The following is a 22356-nucleotide window of genomic DNA, read 5'->3' on the forward strand; positions in this document are numbered from 1 at the left end:
GAGAATGAAGGAACAAAATGGTCTTAGTACACAGAAATGAAATAGGAAAATAAAAGTACACATTGAACTTGAATTGTGGAAAGTGATAGTGAAAGATTAAATTAGTAGCTGTGTGGTGTTTCTATACATTTTCCTATTTCTAAGTACAAATTGTATTTCACTACTGGCAACTCTTTGAATTTTTTGTGCCAAAATCTGCTAATCACACAATACATACGCTCTTCTTTTTGTAGGCGGCACTCCCCCTATCGCACACTGGAGCCAGTGCGTCCTCCAGTGGTACCAAATGATTACGTACCTAGCCCAACCCGTAATATGGCTCCCTCGCAGCAGAGCCCTGTGAGGACAGCTTCTGTGAATCAAAGAAATCGAACTTACAGGTATTTTCTCTACCTCATCACAAATCGTGATGGTCATAGTACCATAATTTGTTCAAATTACTTCAGTTAAAACTCTCTCATTTTCCAAGCACTAAGTTCTTTTTCTCACTCTACTCCCCAAACCTCATCTGATTCCTTTTCTCTCTCCTCATCTTCTGATGCAACTTTGAGCAGTTAGTATGTTGAAAAAAGGAAAAAATAAATTCAAAGTGCAAACATCTCTATAAGATTAGTAGTGATAGCTGATCTGAAAAAAAAATGAACCTGATATGGGAAATTTCAAGTTGTTTTTTGGTGGAACTTTACAGATGAAAAACTATACAGTATAAACATTCATAGGGAATAATATATCTATATAATTGCAAATAAAAGTAATCAAATAATGTCTTTAGGTAAACACTTATCAAAGATGTTTTCTTCACACAGGCATCCAACTGGAGTGAATGTATCATCGTTTATTGTTTATATTTATGGAGAATATCTCTTCCTCAATTTCTTTAATATGTGCTTTTAAAACGTGGTCAGAATAAGATTCTTAAGCTCAGTCTTTTCCTCTGCTTTTTCATGAAACTGACATTTGAAGTGGACAGGTCTTGTCTTATTGTAGCTATATTCATTTCAGGAAATTTGGGGAAATACTGGAATTATTTTACTGTATATAAATACTCATGTGTTGATGGCTCTTATTTCTTTAGCAGCAGTGGGAGTAGTGGAGGAAGCCACCCAAGTAGTCGGAGCAGCAGTCGGGAGAACAGTGGAAGTGGGAGTGTGGGCGTTCCCATTGCTGTTCCTACTCCCTCTCCTCCCAGTGTTTTTCCAGGTAAAACGTGAATGCTGCTTCATCTTTGTCCTTTCTGAATTTGAATTCAAGTTTCTGATTTAATTACAGTGGGCTTTCTTCATAATCAGGATTTTTTTTCCCCTTTAGGACTCCGTAATTGTTGGGAAATCTTTATGCATTTGTTATTTTTAACCAAGTATTATGTAAGTTTATGCTCTCTTATTTGGTTTTATTTCTTTGGTGTTGGTACTGTGGGTCACTTGGTGCTTTGAAGTTTCAGGTACCACCCTGGTATGAGTTACCTGTTTAATTCCAGATAGGCTTACAGCACTGCATACCTTGGATACATGGGGACTCTTGAGAGTCATAGTGGTAACAAAGGAGAGGAAAAATATAAAAGTAATCTTGACAGTTAAGTTATATTTAGTTTAGTTGACTCATAACACTTTATCTCTGAAATAATATTCTCTTTTCTTGAAATACAAAAATGCGTTTATTTAACTTAAGGACACACAAAGTTAATTTAATTTTAAAAACATGAGACACTGGGCCAAAAAGATAGCATAGGTGGTGAAGCACTTACCTTGCATGTAACCAGTGTTGGTTTGATCTCTGGTAACACATATAGTCCCCTGAACACCGCCAGGAGTGATCCCTAAGCACAGAGTCAGGAGTAATCCCTTAGCAATGCTAGGTATGGCCCAAAAAACAAAACATAATAAGCTTATTAACAGATGATGCCTTACTAAAAAACATGAAAAACAGATGTTTTTCTCAATTCGTTATCTGATAATATTTGTAATAATACTTGTGTTTGGTATATGCATTTTCTGATTTGTACTATTTGAAATATAATGCTTAGTTTTATATATTATTTAAAGAATTTTATGCTAAAAATGACAGTATAAAGGGAGTACTTTTCTTCCAGAGTAGTGGCTTTCAGGTAAAAAAGGAAATGCTTTTTTTGGTGAATTAAAAAATCTGGCCCTTACCCCAAGCATCTTGAATTTTCTGCAAACATAATAATCCTTTAACATGATCTTTATTTTTTAAAAGCATTCTTCATTTTTTTTTTGGTTAGTGTTAAGCAGTGAATGAAAGTCTAACATTAAATTCTCTAACTCCTATTCTAATCCTGCCTAATGAGACTGCTTCATTAATGCTAATGCTGCCTCTTACTCCTCTTTCCCCTCAGCCCCTGCTGGCTCTGCTGGTACTCCTCCCCTTCCTGCTACTTCTGCATCTGCCCCTGCCCCTCTTGTTCCTGCTTCTGTCCCTTCCTCCACTGCCCCAGATGTTGCTGCGGGGGGTCCCCAGGCCCTTGCTGATGGCTTCACTTCTCCTACTCCCCCTGTTGTTTCTTCCGCTCCCCCTACAGGTGAGTATTGGCTTATTCCTTGGCAGGTGCATCCAATCATCTGGTTCCTCTGTTTCCTGGAATTCTCTTTTCATTAGTGTGTTGTGTAAAAAAAATTGTAATAATAGTGTACTAACTAAAAATAGCATGTGACTTAAGACTAGAATTTGCTGATGAAGTGACATACAGTTTCTTGCAATAACATGTGTGCTCTTAATTGCTTGAATCTAATACACTAAATTTCACAGCTTTATTTGTGAATTTAATGTGGCTGTCTTTTATTTAGTTTGAAAAGTAGTCGTTAGGTGTATTGTTTATTACAGGTTAAGACATTAAAACAATGAAAAATTTGGCAGTAATTTGAAGATTTATGTTATATAATAAAGTCTATAATTCTAACAGGATTCACCACTAATTGTAACAGCTTTGGGAGATTTTAAGGAGTTCCAGATTTTAGTGTTGACTGGTGAATTATTTTAAAATGAGAGTCCTGGGCTGGAGCAATAGCACAGTGGGTAGAGCATTTACCTTGCATGTGGCCCCCCTGGATTCAATTCCTAGCATTCCATATGGTCTCCTGAGCACCGCCACGAGTGATTCCTGAGTGCACAGCCAGGTGTAACCCCTGACCAAAAAAGCAAAAAATAAATAAAATAAAATCAGAGTCCTCCTGAAACTGTCATGAACAAATTTTCAAATCATAGTGCCTTAATTAAAAACAAATAAAATATATAAACCAACATTTATTTTGGGATGTTAAAATAGTGATGCTAGTGATTAGTAAACAGGTTTTATGTTAAAAATGTGAACACATCATCTAAGCTACCAATAAATTATATGTATGCTCAGTGATGCTGCTCTAACCAGTTATGCAACTCTAATGTTTTAAAGAACACTCTGAGGAAATAAAAATTTTGCATGTTAAAATGAATAGTTTCTAAATAGTATTTTTTTTGGCTTTCTGGATCATGGTGGTGCTCAGGGGTTACTTCTGCTCGTACTCAGGAATTACTCATGGCAGTGGTCTGTGGACTATACGGGATACCGGGAATAGAACCAGGGTTCGTCACATGCAAGGCAAATGCCCTACCCACTGTACTGTCATTCCGGCCCCTAAATAGTACTTTTTAAGAAAAGCTTCCAGAGTTGAACAAATAAAAACATGGATTTTCTTTGATTTGCATACAACTCTGTTAAATCTTTCTAGCTTGTTATATATAGAAATCTTGTTACACTCCTGCATCAATAAAACACATTTTAAAATTCATTTTTCTGTCATTATATTTCTTTATATCCCATATATGAGAGAGATCATTCTGTGCCACTTTCTCCCTCTGTCTGACTTCACTCACTGAGATACTGACCTGTTGAAAATTCAGATGTTCGGATTTTGTGACTGAAATCTCCAGGCTTTCTCGGATTTAGGATGGGCTATCTCCTTCCATCTCCCTGTACTTCTGGAAGCCTCAGCAGTCATGTCCACAAACCAAAGCTGCCACCCAGTTTATAAAACTACTCCAGCCTTACCTTCCTGATAAAAATACTGACTGCCCTAAACAAACATGATGACTCTTAGTACCTGAATTATAAACCATAATGCGTTGTTAAGAGGAAAGTGTAGCTGAGCCAGAGGTGGTTTGTGGGTGTGGGTCCCACAGTCTTAACTTTTGGCCATTTAATTTCTCAGAAAACTTGGTTCCACATTGTTGGGGTTCGACCAGAGACACAGACACAGTTTTGGGGTATCAGGTGGCCTGAAGGCACCATCAGGCTGCTGATGCTCTCACCCTGCAGATACAGATTGACCTGTGGGCACCACATTTCTTCATTTTCCAGTTTCTTAAGTGATACAGTCAGGTTATGTTTGTGGACCTTTCCTTTCTGAGGAATGCTTGCATGACTATGAACTTCCCTCTTAGCACTACTTTTTCTATGTCCCACAAATGCTGGTAGGTAGTATTGTCATTCTCATTTGTTTACAGTACTCTTAATTTCTTCTTTGTTTCCTCTCTCGCCCATTCATTGTTCAGTAATAAGCTATTTAATTTTCAGGTGTTTGAATTGTTTCTCTGTTTCTGTTTGTGATTAGCTTCTTTTCATTACATCCTGGTTTGAAAAGATGGTATGATTTCTATCCTCTTGAGTTTTTGTGTGTTTTATCTTGGAGAGTTGTTGGGGAACACTGGATATGTTGCTCACTGATTTCGGGCAGATGTGGGGTGAAGGTTGATGGGTGTGCAGAGAAACATCCTCCGCGAGCAGCTGATGACTGTTCATTTATTGCCAAATACACACATTTTATAGAGGGTCTCAGCTTACAAGAAAGTCCAGTCATGCTAAATTCAGCATTATTGGCCTATTACCTCTCTAGCTCTGCTTTGCCCCTGTCCAGTCCCAATCCAGGCTACATGCTGCAGTTAGGATGACTTGCTAAGCATACGTAACAGTTCTGTGTCTAGGATTCATGTTACTAGGGGTTAAGTGGGTCTCAAGGCTGAACACATGGTGCTGATTGAAACCTTGTTCTTGCCAACTTTGCCCAGATACTCCCTCTTGCAAGGCTTCACTTATGGGCTGCTTTGCAAGGTCGGGTCTTACTTGCTCCAGTGCCTGTCATCATGGTCCACAGAGGGTGACCCATGTGTATTGGACAAGAAAGTCACACAGTTTTTTGAATATGAAGAGTCCTATTCTAAACTATTTTCTTCCATATCTTCCTTCAAAACAAGTATTTCCTTACTGAGCCTTGATCTGGTTTGTCTGTTGAGAGGTGACAGGGCAGTGTTGAAGTCTACAACTGCTATTGTGTTGCTATCTGTATCTTTCTTCAAGTCTATTAGAATTTAAGTATTTGCTGGTTCCTTATTAGGTGCATATATATTTTGGAGTTTGAATTGTTCTTGATATACATATCATGTGATCATTCAAAAATGACTTTTTCTTGTATAACCTTTTTAATTCTGATGTCTATGTCATCTGATACTAGTATAGCCCTCTGGTCATTTTGATTTTGAGGGAGCTGTTTGCTTGAAGAATTATCTTTCAACGTTTGATTTTGATTCTGTGTTTGCTTTGACTATTCAGATGCATTTCTTGCAGGTAGCAGAATGTTAATTTTAGTTTCTTAATTTATGCTGCCACTCTATGCCTTTTAATTCATGCAGTAAACTCATTGACAGAGAGATTGCTATTAGGGAGTGTTTTGCTATCTTTCTTCAGAAGTTTGGTGTGTTTGTGGGATTTGGTTAGTAGCCCCTTTGCAATGATGTCTTTGACTGTTGCTTCTTCATCAGGGTTGCCTTCTGCCCTTCTGGAATCTGATGATTCTTATGTTGTTCCTCTTGAATTCATCCTCAGCTTTTTTGTCAGCTTTTATTTTATTTTGAGGCTTTTTTTCATCATGTGCAGTTACCTGGAGATTTTCTCATTTTGGAGCCCACTGATTCTGTCTCAGCAGCTGTTACTCTGCTGGTGAGGGCTTCCAGTGAGTTTTTCATTTTGCCTACCAGATATTTTCAGTTCCATCATTGCTGTTGCAGTTTTCTGATTTCTGCTCTTATATCCTGTTTACTTGTATTGGTGGTCCATTCCATTGTTTCTTTGAGCTCCTTAACATCTCCTTTCTAAAGTCCCTATCAGAAAGGTTATATATCTTGTTATTCTTGGTTGAGTTCATCAGGGCTACCATCTTATGTCACTCAGTGTGATTGGGTTCTGTATTGTTTTCCCATTGTGACTTTTGCAGCTGGAGGTATTTCTCATGTGTTGTTGTGTGACTAGGTGATCGGAGTTAGGATGTATTTGTATGTTCATGGTGAACTACGAAGAGATAAAGAAATGAATCACCGCCATGTAGGGCTTCATTCTTCATGGGATCTCCTAACCTGGGGCAAAAATGTTAATTTTCAGGGACAAACAGTGTCCTGATGCTGTGTTGCTTCCTTTTATTGGGGTTGGGGTTGGAAAGAGCCAAGCTGGTGTGGTCAGCAACCTCCTGTTTCACCCTAAGCTTATTTTCATTCTTTTAATAGTGTCTTTCAAAGAGCTGAATTTCATTTTGATTAAGTGATTTTTGTTGATGTTTTTCTTTTATGAATTGTACTCTTGGTATCATATCTGTGAACTCTACCATACTTAAAGTCATAAGTATTTTGTTCAGTTTCTTCTATGAAATTTTAGTTACATATGTGGTAATTAAAATGTAGCTTTGTTTTCAATATATCAAAGTATATATCTTAATAATATTTTTATTAAATAATAGGCTTATTAAAATAGGTCTTACATAATGTCTTTGAGTGAATTTGCTCAGTATAGCTGAGAACCTGTATATTACATTGTTATCAGATGTTTTAAACTTGATCAGTCCTAAGGGACAGAGTAATCGTACACTCAGGTTTGATCTCCAGCATTTCATATGGTTCCCCAAGCACCACCAATAGTAATTCCTGAGTGCAGTTAGAAGTAACCCCTGAGCATTTCCAAATGTGGTCCAAAAACTAAAAAACAAAACAAAAACTTGATCCTCAGTTTGTATTAGTTTGCTGCTGATTATTAAAACACCAATAATACATTCACATGTGGCTATTTAAGTTATAAAATGTACCTTTAAACAGTCATTTGTTGCTGTGTGCTTTTTATTTTTCTATAATGATTTCAGAGACTTGCCAGTTGATTATATTTAAGCTTCAGTATTCGGATTTTTTTTATACAACACTAAAGATATTTTAGGTTTTTATACTGTTATATATAAGATTAGGTATTATGGTATATCTTGAATGTTTTTGTAATACTCTTTGTTTTATTTACTTTTTATTTTAATCACTGTGAGATAAAATTACAGACTTTAAAACTTTCATGATTCCTTTTCAATCAAACAATGTTCAAGTACTCATCCCTCCACCAGTGCCCATTCTCCACCCTCCACCCTCAATGTTCCCAATATCCCTTACCCCTTTCCCACTCCTTCCCACCCCCTGCCTCTGTGGCAGGCACATTCCCTCTTACTCTCTCTGTCCTTTTGGGTGTTATGGTTTGCAATATAGTTATCAGGTGGCCATATGTTTGGTCTATAATCTACTTTCAGCATTTACTATCCCAAACGACCCCTCCAACCATCATTTACTTAGTGCTCCTTTCTCCATCCCAGCTACCCCTTTCTCCCAGCATGAGATCAGCTTCCAAGCCATGGGGCAGTCCTCCTGACCCTTATTTTTATTGTGCTTAGGTATTAGTTTCATATTATGTTACTTTATATTCCACAAATGAGTGTAGTCATTCTATGTCTGTTCCTCTCTTTCTGACTCATTTCACTTAGCATGATACTCTCCATGTTGATTCACTTATATACAAATTTCATGATTTTATTTTTTCTAATGTCTGCATAGCATTTCATTGTGTAGATATACCAAAGTTTCTTTAACCAGTCATCTGTCCTTGGGCACTTGAGTTTTTTCCAGATTCTGACTATTGTAAATAGTGCTGCCGTAAACATAAATTGCAGATGTCATTTCTACTGTACTTTTTTGCATCTCCAGGATATATTTGCAGCAGTGGTATTGCTGCAGCTATTGGGAGCTCAATTTCTAGTTTTTTGAGAAACATTCATATTGTTTTCCAAAAAGGCTGGAGCAGTTGGCATTCCCACCAGTAGTGATGGAGAGTTCCTTTCTCCCCACATGCACGGCAACACTGTGTTGTTGTTGTTGTTGTTGTTGTTGTTGTTGTTGTTGTTGTTGTTATTGTTGTTCTGGATGTGTGCCAGTCTCTGTAGTGTAAGATGATATCTCATAGTTGTTTTGATCTGCATCTCCCTGATGATTAGTGATAAGAGCATTTTTTCATGTGCCTTTGGCCATTTGGATATCTTCATTGAGAAAGTTTCTGTTTATTTCATCGCCCCATTTTCTGATGGGACTGGATGTTTTCTTCTTGTAGAGTTCAATCACTGCCTTGTATATCCTTGATACTAACCCCTTATCAAAGAGGAATTGGGTGAATATCGATTTCCATCTGTAGACTGTCTTTGTATTCTGGTTACTTTCTTTTGAGTTGCAGAAACTTCTTAGTTTAAGGTAGTCCCATTTGTTTATCTGTTTCCACTTGTTTGGTCAGTGGCGTTTTGTCCTTGAAGATACCTTTAGCTTCTACGTCATAAAGGGTTTTACCGACCTTTTCTTCAGTGTACGTTATAGATTCTGGTCTGATGTTGAGGTCTTTAATTCATTTTGATCTGACTTTTGTGCACTGTGTTAGGTAGAGGTCTGAACCCGTTTTTTTTTTTTTTTTTTGCATGTAGGTGTCCAGTTTTGCCAGCACCATTTGTTAAAGAGAATTTCCTCGCTCCACTTCGCATCTCTTGCTCCTTTATCAAAGATTATATGCTTATATATTTGAGGGTATGTGTAAGGATGTCAAACCCTATTCCACTGGTCTATGGGTCTGTTTTTGTTCCAATAACATGCTGTTTTTATTATTACTATTTCGTAATACAGTTTGAAGTTGGGGAAGGTGATCCCCCGCCCCCCGCCATCTTCTTTTCCCGATAATTGCTTTAGCTGTTCATGGAGGCTTGCTGTTCCATATGAATTTCAAGAGTGTTTAATCAATTTATTTGAAGAATATCATGGGTGCCCTTATAGGGATCCCATTGAATCTGTATAACGTTTTGGGGGGTATTGCGATTTTGATGATGTTAATTCTCTCAATCTATGAGCGGGGGATGCGTTTCCAATTCCTCGTGTCCTCTTTTATTTATTTATTTTTCTTAAAATTTTTTTATTAGTGAAACTCTGTGTGGTATAGTTGTTCACCTTACAAATTTTTGTGCTCGGGTTTCAGTTATACAATGATTGAGTACCCATCCTCCATCGGTGCCCATTTCCCACCTCCAGTGCTCCCAGCATCCCTCCCACCCCCCAACCCCCATCCCACACCACCCCTGTGGCAGGGCATTCCTTTTTGTTCTCTCTCTTTTGGGTGCTGTGGTTTGCAAAAGAGGCATTTGAGTGACTGTAATGTTCGGTCTATAGTCTATTTTCAGCATGCATCTCTCATCCTGGGAGGGTCCTCCCAGCACCCTTTATGGGGTGCTCCTCTCTCTATCTGAGCTGCCTTCTCCCTCAGCATGTGTAGCTGGCCTCCAAGCCATGGAGTGAACCTCCTGGTACTTACCTCGGCCATTCTTGGGTGTTAGTCTCCCAATTTGTTACTTTATGTTCCCCAGATTAATGCAATCTTTCTATGTCTGTCCCTCTCTTTCTGACTCATTTCACTTAGCATGATACTTTCCATGTATGTAAAGTTCATGACTTCATCTTTTCTAACAGCTGCATAGTACTCCATTGTGTAGATGTACCAAAGTTTCTTTAACCAGTCATCTGTTCTCGGGCACTCGGGTTTTTTTTCCAGATTTTGGCTACTGTGAATAGTGCAGCAATGAACATAGAAGTGCAAATGTCATTTTGGATGTACTTTTTTTGCCTCTCTGGGATATATTCCCAGGAGTGGTATTGCTGGGTCAGATGGGAGCTCAATTTCTAATTTTTTGAGAAATGTCCTGTTTTCCAAAAGGGCTGAACCAGTCGGCATTCCCACCAGCAGTGAAGGAGAGGCTCTTTCTCACCACATCCATGCCAATACCGGTTGCTTTTGTTCTTTTGGATGTGGGCCAGTCTCTGTTGTGAGATGATATCTCATTGTTCTTTTGATCTGCATCTCCCTGATGATTAGTGATGTAGAGCATTTTCTCATGTGCCTTTTAGCCATTCGGATTTCTTCTTTGGGAAAGTTTCTGTTCATTTTATCACCCCATTTTTTGATGGGGTTGGATGTTTTCTTCTTGTAGAGTTCAACCAGTGCTTTGTATGTCCTTGATATCAACCCTTTATCAGATGGGTATTGGTTAAATATCCTTTCCCATTTTGTAGATTGTCTTTGTATTCTGGTTATTGTATCTTTTGAAATGCAAAAGCTTCTTAATTTAAGATAGTCCCATTTGTTTATCTCTGTTTCCACTTGGTTGGTCAGTGGAGTGTCGTCTTTGAAGATACCATTAGCCTCAATATCCTGGAGGGTTTTGCCGACCTTGTCTTCAATGTACCTTGTGGATTTTTGCATGATGTTGAGATTTGTCATCCATTTTGATCTGACTTTTGTGCATGGTGTTAGGTTGAGGTCTAAGCCCATTTTTTTGCATGTAGTTGTCCAGTTTTGCCAGCACCATTTGTTGAAGAGGCTTTCCTTGATCCACTTCACATTTCTTGCTCCCTTATCAAAGATTAGATGTTCATACATTTGGGGTTGTGTGTATGGATATTCCAATCTGTTCCATTGGTCTGTGGCCCCAGCTTTGTTCCAGTATCATGCTATTTTAATTATTACCACTTTGTAGTAGAGTTTGAGGTTGGGGAGAGTAATGCCTCCCCATGTCTTTTCCCCAAGAATTGCTTTAGCTATTCGTGGGCGTTCATTGTTCCATATGAATTTCAGGATTGCTTTATCTATTTCTTTGAAGAATTTCATGGGTATCCTTATAGGGATCACATTGAATCTGTATAAGGCTTTCAGGAGTATTGCCATTTTGACGATGTTGATTCTTGCTATTCATGAGCAGAGGATGTGTTTCCATTTCCTCATGTCCTCTTTTATTTCATGGAGTAGGGTTTTGTAGTTTTCATTGTAGAGATCCTTTACCTCCTTACTTAGGCTGATTCTGAGGTATTTGATTTTCTGGGGCACAATTGTGAACGGGATTATTTTTTTCATGTCACTTTCCTCTCATTATTTGCATGTAGGAAGGCCATGGATTTTTGGACGTTGATTTTATAGCCTGCAACTTTTCTGTACAAGGTTATTGTTTCTAGGAGTTTCTTGGTAGAGGCTTTAGGATTCTCGAGATAAAGTATATCATCTGCAAATAGTGAGAGCTTGATTTCTTCCTTTCCTGTCTGGATACCTTTAATGTCTTTTTCCTGCCTAATTGCTATTGCAAGTACTTCCAGTACTATGTTAAACAGAAGTGGTGATAGTGGGCATCCTTGTCTTGTCCCTGCTCTTAGAGGAAAGGCCTTTAGTTTTTCCCCATTGAGGATAATGATTGCCATGGGTTTGTCATAGATAGCTTTGACTGTCTTGAGGAAAGTTCCTTCAAAACCATTTGGTGAGAGTTTTCATCATAAACGGGAGCTGTATCTTGTCAAAAGGTTTCTCTGTGTCTAATGATATGATCATATGGTTTTTATCTTTACTTTTGTTGATATGATGGATTATGTTGATTGATTTCCAAATGTTAAACCATCCTTGCATCCCCGGGATGAATCCCACTTGGTCGTGATGTATGAACTTTTTGATGAGTTGATGGATTCTGTTTGCTAATATTTTGTTGAGGATCTTTGCATCTGTGTTCATCAGGGATATTGGCCTTTAGTTTTTTTTTTTGTTGGTGGTGTCTTTATTTGCTTTAGGTATTAAGAAGATATGTGCCTCATGGAAGCTGTTTGGGAGAGTTCCTGTTTTTTCAGTTTCCTCGAAAAGCTTGAGGAGAACTGGCAAAAGATTTTCTTTGAATGTTTGGAAGAATTCACTAGTGAACCCATCTGGGCCTGGGCTTTTGTTTTTGGGAAGACTTGATTATCGCTTCAATTTCCTTGATATGAATGGGTCTATTCAGATACCCCATCTTCCTGGTTCAGTCTTGGGAGATTATAGGAATCCAGAAATTTATCCATTTCTTCTAGGTTCTCTTGTTTTGTGGCATATAGATTCTCAAAGTAGTCTCTGATGATCTTTAGGATTTCATTGGTTTCTGTTGTAATGTCCCCTTTTTCATTTCTTTCTTTCTTTTTTTTTTTTTTTGGAAACCAGTTTTCTTTTTTATTGGCACTGAGGTGGCATGATTACAATACCATTTTATATTTATACTTTATTATAGACATAAATACTTACCTTCACTACCACCAAAGTACCCAAGATTCTTCTATCTTTTCAAAAGCATATTTTCAGTGACTTTTTCATTTCAGTTATATTTTCTTTTTCTTTTTATTAGTGAAACACCATGAGGTACGGTTGTAGACTTACAAATTTTTGTGCTTGGGTTTCAGTTATACAATGATCAAGTACCCATCCCTCCATCAGTGCCCATTTTCTCCCACCACGGGTCCCAGTATCCCTCCCTCCCCCCATCCCGCACATCCCACCCTGCCTCTGTGGCAGGGCGTTCCCTTTTGTTCTCTCTCTCCTTTTGGGTGTTGTGGTTTGCAAAAGAGGCATTGAATGGCAATCATGTTTGGTCTATAGTCTACTTTCAGCATGCTTCTTCCATCCTGAAAGGATCCTCCCAACACCCTTTATTTGGGGCTCCCTTCTCTATCTGAGCTCCCTTTTCCCCTAGCATGTGTGGCTGGCCTCCAAGCCATGCAGCAAAATTCCTACTACTAATCTCGGCCACTCTTGGGTGTTAGTCTCCTGTTTTGTTACTTTATGTTCCCCAGATGAATGCAATCTTTCTATGTCTATCCCTCTCTTTCTGACTCATTTCGCTTAACATGATACTTTCCATGTAGTACTACTTGTATGTAAATTTAATGACTTTATCTTTTCTAACAGTTGCATAGATGTACCAAAGTTTCTTTAACCAGTCATCTGTTCTTGGGCACTCAGGTTTTTTCAGATTTTGGCTATTGTTGCTATTGTTTTGGCTATTGTCTTGGTAGAGGTTTTAGGGTTCTCTAAGTATAGTATTGCATCATCTGCCAGTATTGAGAGCTTGATTTCTTCCTTTCCTACCTGAATGCCCTTAATATCTTTTTCTTGCCTACCTGCTATTGCAAGTACCTTTAGTACTATATTGAACAGCAGTGTAGAGAGTGGGCATCTTTGTCTCGTTCCTGATCTTAGGGGCAAGGCTCTCAGTTTTTCCCCATTGAGGATGATGCTTGCTGTAGGCTTGTCATAGATGGCTTTAACTATATTGAAAGAGTCTCCTCTATCCCCATTTTGGTGAGGGTTTTCATCATACAAGGGTGCTGGATCTTGTCAAATGCTTTCTCTGCATCTATTGATATGATCATATGGTTTTTATCTTTTCTATTGTTGATATGATGGATTATGTTGATTGATTTCCGAATGTTAAAACATCCTTATGGCAGCTCAGATAGAGAAGGAGCACCAAATAAAGGGTGTTTGGAGGATCCTCCCAGGAGGGGAGATGCATGTCAAAAGTAGACTATGGACTGAACATGTTTGCCACTCAATGCCTCTTTTGCAGACCACAACACCCAAAAGAAGAGAGAGAACACAAGGGATTGCCCTGCCACAGAGGCAGGGTGGGATGGGGGGATGGGGGTAGGTGGGGGGGATATTATCCATGGTGGTGGAAAATGGGCACTGGTGGAGGGATGGGTATTTGATCATTGTATAATCGAAACCCAAGCACAAAAAATTGTAAATCTACAACTGTACCTCATGGTGTTTCACTTATAAAAAAATATATATATATATGTATATATAAAGAAAAAAAAGAAGTGGAGATCATCATGAAAACAGAACTACAAGTTTTATTTAGTTATGTAGAAATAAAAATAATTAAATGTAAAAAAAAAGTTCACAAAAAAAAAATCCTTGCATTCCTGCAATGAATTCCACTTGGTTATGGTGTATGATCTTTTTGATGAGTTGTTGAATTCTATTTGCTAGTATTTTGTTGAGGATCTTTGCATCTGTGTTCATCAGTTATATTGGCCTGTAGTTTTCTTTTCTTGTGGTGTCTTTGTTTCCTTTTAGTATTAGAGAGATATGGGCTTCATAGAAACTGGGAGAGTTTCTGTTTCTTCAGTTTCCTGAAAAGCTTGAGAAGAACTGGCAATAGGTCCTCTTTTAACATTTGGAAAAATTTGCTAGTGAATCCATCTGGGCCTGGGCTTTTGTTTTTTGGGAAGACTTTTGATTACAGTTTCAATTTCCTTGATATGAGTGGGTCTATTCAGATATTCCAAGTCTTCTTGGTTCAATCTTGGGAAATTATAGGAATCCAGGAATTTATCCATTTCTTCTAGGTTGTCTTGTTTCATAGTGTATAGATTATCAAAGTAGTATTAAAGATCTCAACATCCGACCTGAGTCTATAATGTATGTGAAGAAAAACATAGGCAAAACCATCTATGATATTGAAGCTAAAAGCATCTTTAAAGATGAAATGCCACTGACGAAGCAAGTAGAAAAGGTAAATGGGTCTACATAAAACTAAGAAGCTTCTGCACCTCAAAAGAAACAGTGATTAAGATACAAAGACAGTGTACGGAATGGGGAAAATTTTTTACCCAATACCCAACTAATAAGGAGTTAATATCCAAGATATATATGGCAGTGGTAGAACTTCACAACAAAATAAAAGTCCAACCCCATCAAAAAATGGGGAGAAGAAATGAACAGAAACTTCTAAGGAGATATTCAGATGACTTAAAGACACACGAAGAAATGCTCTTCATCACTAATCCTCAGGGAGATGCAAATCAAAACAACATGAGATATCATCTCATACACAGAGACTGGCACACATCCAAAAGAACAAGAGTAACCAGTGTTGACACAGATGTGGGGAGAAAGGGACCCTCTTTCATTGTTGGTGGGAATGCCAACTGGTCCAACCTTTTTTGGAAAACAATGTGAACATTCCTCAAAAAACTAGATCTCCCATTTGACCCAGCAATACCACTTCTGGGAATATAGCCTGGTGGCCCAGAAGCACAACAGAAATGTTGTCTACACGTCTGTGTTCATTGCAGCAATGTTCACAGTAGCCAGAATCTGGAAACATTTCAGTGTCCAAGAACAGACAAATAGATAAAGAAACTATAGCACATCTACACAATAATATGCTATGCAGCTGTTAGAAAAAATGAAGTCATGACGTTCGCTTATAAATGAATGGACATGGAGAGTATCATGCTGGGTGAAATGAGTCTGAAGGAATGGGACAGATACAGAATGACTTCTATCGTTTGTGGGATATAAAAAATAATATATAGCACGAGACTAATATCCAAGGTCAGGGAAAACAGGGTCTAGGAGGACTGACCAGTGGTTGGAAGCTTTCCACAAGAGTGGGGGGAGGGGCGGGGGGGGCCACAAAGGGCAGTTAGGATAGAGAAGGATCCAGTATGATAGTGATTTTCTACTATTATTTTGGAATGGGACTTTCATATGTATTTTTTTTGACTTTTCCAAATGTGATCTTGTTTTCAGTATTCAGTGACTTTTTCAGGGGTGAGCAAGTAATTTTAATTAATTGTGATTTAAAACTGCCAGACTTATAATTTATTAAAGTAATAGTAATCATCTCTGTAGCTTTTCCTACTTAGTCATGTTCTTCATCTGTATTTCTGATTTTGCACTTTGATGTAACATTAACTGAGCAATAAGTGTTTCCTTTCAATCTGCTTATCAGGTACCAATTATCAAAACACTATTTTTTAAATAATGTTAATAATCAGGCATTATATTAAAATATTTTTTATTATCATAAAGAATTTTATTTTAATGACAAATTTATGTTTTGTTTGTTTTCTAGGTCATCCTGTTCAGTTCTACAGTATGAATAGACCTGTTGCTCGCCATACTCCCCCAACAATAGGGGGGTCTTTGCCCTATAGACGCCCTCCTTCCATAACTTCACAGACAAGTCTTCAGAACCAGATGAACGGAGGGCCGTTTTATAGCCAGAATCCAGGTTAGAATTATCTCTTACATTCTATAGAATACAAGTTTAATTAAAAATCTTCAGTTAAGGGGGCGGCGGGGGAAGGGGTGAAACCACTTTTATTTACAAATGACTACCACATGATAAAAGGGATTAGTACTATTTGTTGGGTGATGGAAGTATAAATACAAAGTTACAAATAATTTAGCTTCTAGCTCTTTTTCAAATTAACTTACAGTATCCATATAAAGTTATAGAATTTAGCTTTTCTAAAAAAATGTTTTTAATGTGCTCATGATTATTCCTTTTAAAATAATGTTATGAACCGTGTTTCAGTTTTTCCAAATCATGAATATTATTGCTCTGTGAAGAGCAAATAATAAAAATTGAGCTATGTCATCAGAGTTATCATATGGCAGAGGAAAAACAGAATGACTTTTTCAGAGTTGCTTTGTTCTAGACACTTAAACTATTTTATTCAATTTTTACACCAAACCTAAGATATTAAAACTGATACTTTGAACATCATTGATCTAGATATATCAGTTGTCTTTCACTTGCTTTGTGTTTATTTATGTATAATTAAAATGTTCACAATCATTATTTTTGCTTTTTCTCCAGAGAGGATAAATGCAATTATTAGATTCACTATTATAGACATGATATATAAACTTAATGTGTTTCTTTGAACTTTTGCTAAGAAGCTAGTCACCCTGTGTGATTACTTCCTTGTAATATTAGGGGACAGCTTATTCATCTTTGCAAAATTTTGAATTTAATGGAGCTAAAATTTTCTTCTGTGATTACTAACTTAAGGTTTTGGGAAAACATATTTGTGAGAATCTTACAGAAGAAATGTTATCTTTCTTTTGCAGTATTATCATTTAAAGAATGTTTTATATTAGTTTATTATAATCTTGTGATCATTTTCATTTTATTTTCTGCAGCATTTCTTTTTTTCCCTGTAAATACCATGGTTTTCAAAGTTGTTCATGATGATTTGTTGTAGGCATTCAGTATTCAATACCATTCCCACCCCCTTTGTCACTTTCCCTCTACCATGGTCTCTTGTTTTCCCAACCACCCTTCAAGCCTGCCCCTATAGCAGGCCCATAGTAATTTATTTTATATTGCTTGTATTGCTTTTAAATGGCTGACAGAATGATCAAAAAATATTTTCATAGAAGAAAATTTGTGAAAATTGTTGTATCCCATCATGAGGACTTCAAGTCCTGTCTGGGGGTTTACTAAGTTACTGTTGTAAGTTAAACCTTCTGTGTTAACACTTTTTGTTAGTCTAGGTTGGTTGACTTCCACGTTACATCCTATCCAGTATGGGATGTCAGTGTTGTAGAGCTAGATTATGTCACTCCAGAAAATCTAGAATTTTTAACTCGACAGTCTGAGTGGAAGCATGGGGGTGTCTTTGTGGTATGGGAGTGCCTGATGGGACTTTGTTAGGGTAAGATTTTATCTGAGCATACTCCTGTACCCTGAATTGTACCAGTTCCCCTGGAAACTGTATTACCTACTTTGGCTGTATCCCACTGCAGACTATAAGTTGACTGATTAGTAATTAATTGTTTTGGTTGAAATAGACTTCATTTATTGTTATCCTTGATTACCATAACTTGGGGGGTAGGGTTGGGCCACACCTCATGATGCTCAGAGTTTACTTCTGGCTCTGCACTGGGGAACTACTCCTAGTGGTGCTTGGGAGACCAGGAACTGAACTAGGTTGGCTAGGTGTAAGACAAATGCCCTGCTCATTGTACTGTCACTCTGGCTCCAGGATTACTGGCATTTTTGACTGCCACTTTTCAAAAACTCATTTTGAACTTAATTTTGACCAATGTTACCTTTTTATTTTATTAAAAAATTTTTTTTATTATAACACTGATTTACCAAGTTGCTCATAGTATAGTTGTTTCAGTATTGCTTTATTTATTTAGCTTATTGAACCACACCTGTGTTGTTCAGGGCTTACTCTTGGTTCTTGTGTTTAGGATTCACTCCTAGTGGGCTTAGGGAGTCCTTACAGTGCCTGGAAGATTGAATCTGGGTTGGCTGTGTGAAAGGCAAATGCTCTACCCACTATACTTTTGCTTCAGGCCCAAGTGTTGCGTTAAAAAACTATATATCCTTCTTTTTCAGTTATGTGTTAAGAATCCATATTTATACACATGGTATTCTGTGCCTAAATACATTTTTATTCTTAATCTTCAGTTTGATAAATATGGCTAGTTTCATATTTCTGCTGAAAATAAACTTTGTCCATAAATAATTGAAAGTTTAGACAAGTAATGGCTTATTAGCATTTATGCTTTTCCCTTACGCTGTTTACTTGATTTGTTTTTGTTTTGGGGGGCTTGGGAGCTTCCATTAAAAGCCCAGAAGACTAACAGGGCCGCATTTAGCAGTGCTTAGCCACATGGCACTAGTGATTGAACTTGGCACCTCATGGTTGCCAGTCATGTGCTCTACACATTTGTGATATCTCAACTACATTTTGGAAAGAATGTTGTTGCTTCAAAAAAGGCCTTTCTTTTATATTGGAGCTGAGAGGTGGTTCTTTGTTTTAGCTTGGAACAAATTATGAAACATAGAAAGGGTATTTTATGCTGTGCATAGGTATATACTAAAACCGTGGTCTTCTGAGAGCCCTGTTGATGAAATTTATTTGAAAACTGCTGAAACTTATATTCAGTTTTGTTTAAAATACATATTTCAGTACTTTTCACCTTGCAGATCTGATTTTGATATACTTGCAAGTATATCTTAAGATATAAAAATAACCTACTCTGGAATGATTTTGATAAAAGTATATTTATGGAAGTAAGGTGAATTGAAAAGATATGTTGAGCCTTCAGTATAATGTCTGATTTAGGGTGTTGTGTCCTATCCCCGTCCCCTCCCCTCCCTCACCTCCCTCCTCCTATCTATTAAGTGCTATCTTTCTTCTCCAGGGATTTGGTAACTGTTACAGAGAGTAATGATATTTGTTAAATTCTTTTTTTCCCAAATTTTATTTTTATAAAGTTGTTCATGATAATTCATTACATTTAATATTCAAACACCAGTCCCACCACCATTGTACCTTCCCACCACATTTCAAATGTTACCATCCCAAATCCCAAATCGTGCCTCCAGAGCAGAACAAAATAATTAATTTTTTATTGCTTGTTATGAATAGTCCGCTAAAAATGGTCCAGTAAAGTTTCCTTAGAGGAAAGTGTGTGAAAATAGTTGTATTTCATCCTGGAGCCAATAAGCCCTTGTGTAAGAGATTACAAACATGTTTGTTAAACCAAATCAAATGTTGTATGCTATTCTTGGTATGTTAGTGATGTAGAGTATGAGAGGTCGCATAGGTGCGAATGCCGCTGTTTCCTCCAGGAATTCTAAGATTTAGAGTATGATTGTACAGTAGATTCACTCATGGGTAAGTCCATGTTGCTCTTTCAGGAGCTTTATTTCTGAGTCTCTGGATCATGGCCATTGATGAGATTATATGACACCAGGGGCAGTTTGTTGGTGTGACTGCCAAGCTAATGGTAAACTTGGGAGATGGAGGGAGGAGGCTCATTCCCGCTCGGAGCAAGCTTGGAAATTTTAGTCACAGGTGTCGCATACCTGGGTTTTTCTGCAGATTCCCTCATGGGTGAGGCTCATTTGAGTCTGTGGAGAGCAGCTGTGACATGGCTGCAGCTGGGTTCTGGAGATTTTCGGCTGCCAGGTTGGGGCGGGGAAGGAAACTCAACCCACCCCTCTTCAAGTTGCCCTGGTGTCCTGGTGCGAGGTCTGGATCTACATTTTAAATTCTTAATCACTTTGTGTTAAAATTACTTTGTTTCATTAGATGGTTTGGGCCACATCCAGTAGTGTTTAGTGTTTACTCTTGGCTCTGTGCTCAGGGATCGATAATTAAAGTAAAAATTTTTGGTGCCTTTTCAAAAGGCTAATTTGTTGATTTAACAAATGACCTCAGGGACCAGAATGATAGTACAAGCGGGTAGGCCATTTGCACACAAATGACCCAGATTTGATCCCCAGCACCCCATATGGTTCCCTGAGCAGCACTGCCAGGAATAATTCCTGGGTACGGGGCCAGGAGTAACCTCTGAGCATCACTGGGTGTAACCCAAAAAGACCACCAATAACAACAGAACAAAACAAATGACTTCAGGTGTGCATTTCACGGTCTACATTTTGTATTTGGGGAGTTGATAGGAATATTTCTGAAGTAGATTAGCTTATAGGCTAGGACTCCTATGCCAATTCACTGATATTTCTATGAGATTAAAAATTTTTAGGGCTAGTATATTTGGCTTCAGTTTGACATATTATAATAGAAATTAGCACCTGATGTCCTATGTCATTTCCCAGGAGCACCATAACTCTTTTCCACTTAGATTATTTCAGAACAACCAAAGGGACACTTTGATTAAGCTATAACTGAAACTCATTTGTTTCTTTTAAAAACATTGTGTGTTTTGGGGGGAAGGCGCAGAGGGGGAGTTGGTTTACCGTCTCTGTGCTCAAAAAATCACTTTTGACAGTGCTTGGAGGACCATATGCAGTGCCAGGATTTTATGCTATTGGCAAGACAAATGCCTTTGCCCCGTGTTGTACTATCTCTGGCACTTTGTTTCTTAACCTAATCCAGCTAAAGAAATTGTAATACTAAATTATTATCTGTCAGCAACAATGCATGGTTACTGAAAAAAGATAGGTCTAATCACAGGGTAAAGGTTTTTGTTCTTAGGGCTAGAGCAGTAGTGTAATAGGTACTTGAATGTGTCCCATGCAGACACACAGTACTTACCTTGCACTGACCCTGGCATCACATATGGTCCCCTGAGTCCTTCCAGGAGTAACCCCTGAGGGAGGAGAAAACCCTGAGCACCACTGGGTGTGCCACCCCCTCCTACCATCCCTGTCCCCTAATATTTTTTTTGTACTCTTAAGTAGAAATTTGCACTTTGGTGATAAAGAAGATACTTACACACATATTTACATATATGGTTTACATAGTTACCCCTAATTTGGTGTAAGGGTATTAGTTCTGACTGCACATACAAACTATAGACAGACTAGGTAACTTATAACAACAGAATTTTATTTTTCACAGTTCTGAAGGCTACAAGTCAAGGACCGTAGCGCTAACATGGTTGAATTCTGTTGAAGAGCCCTTTCTGGTTTACACACTGCATATATCCTCACATAGTGTAAACTTTGAGAGTTCTTAGAGTGTCTCTTAAAAGACACTAATTCCAGTCATGAAGACTCCACTCTCATGAGAATCTCACTCCTCAAAGACTGCCTTCTAATAACACACTGAGAGGGTTTCTACATATAAACTGAAGCAGAGACAGAGAACATCTCAAATCACAAATAATACATTCCATCGCACATATCCAAAGGAACAACCAGTGCTGGTGTGGATGTGGGGAGAAAGGAGCTCTCATTTACTATTTGTGGGAAGGCTGATTGGTTTGGCCTTTCTGGAAAACAGAATAGAAATTCCTCAAAAAACTAGAAATTGATCTTCCATACAACCCAGCAATATAGCATCTGGACCCAGCAGTATAGTATCTGGCAATATACCCACGTGACCCAAAAACAGACTACAGAAGCATCATGTGCACGTCTATTGCCAGAATAATAGCCAGAATCTGGAAACAACCCAAGTACCAAGAACAGGTGAGTGGATAAAGAAACTATGGTACATTGATACAGTAAAACACTACACAGCTGTTAGGAAAAATAAAATCATAAAATTTGCTTATATTTGGATTGATATGGAGAGGATCATGCTTACTGAAATAGGTCCGAGGGAGAGGGATAGACATAGAATGATTGTACGCATTTGTGGGATATTTTAAAAAAAATCGACACCATATTTGAGTAATACCCAAAGACAGTAGGAACAGAGGCCAAGGCCACTGGTCCATGGTAGGAAACTTGCCACAAAGTAGGGGGACAGAGAAGAGACCACTATGACAATGATAGTTGGAAATGATCATTCTAGACAAAAATTGATTGCTGAAAGGAGGTAAACTGATACACACGATAAATTATTTGATAAGTTTTCCAGTAATAGTACTGAAAAACATAGTACCTACAAGGAAAATAGAGAGAGAGT

At 37.9% G+C, this 22356-nt stretch overlaps 1 protein-coding gene across 27 annotated transcripts in view; it reads left to right on the forward strand.

Annotated features, from left to right (window-relative positions):
• The window catches only part of ABI2 (abl interactor 2), a 107422-nt gene that overhangs the window by 59389 nt on the left and 25677 nt on the right, over positions 1-22356 (forward strand). For 4 of the 27 annotated variants that reach the window (XM_056111915.1, XM_056111913.1, XM_056111918.1 and 1 more), the window contains 4 exons: positions 234-380; positions 1076-1200; positions 2357-2539; positions 16083-16241. In XM_056111915.1, the coding sequence (XP_055967890.1) occupies positions 234-380; positions 1076-1200; positions 2357-2539; positions 16083-16241 (614 nt within the window). The remainder of the gene's footprint in view (positions 1-233; positions 381-1075; positions 1201-2356; positions 2540-16082; positions 16242-22356) is intronic. The other 23 variants (XM_056111927.1, XM_056111925.1, XM_056111936.1 and 20 more) reach the window with 7 other exon arrangements.

The sequence above is a fragment of the Sorex fumeus genome, unplaced genomic scaffold, assembly GCF_029834395.1.
Source record: "Sorex fumeus unplaced genomic scaffold, SorFum_2.1 ptg000014l, whole genome shotgun sequence".
NCBI classification, from domain to species: Eukaryota; Metazoa; Chordata; class Mammalia; order Eulipotyphla; family Soricidae; genus Sorex; species Sorex fumeus.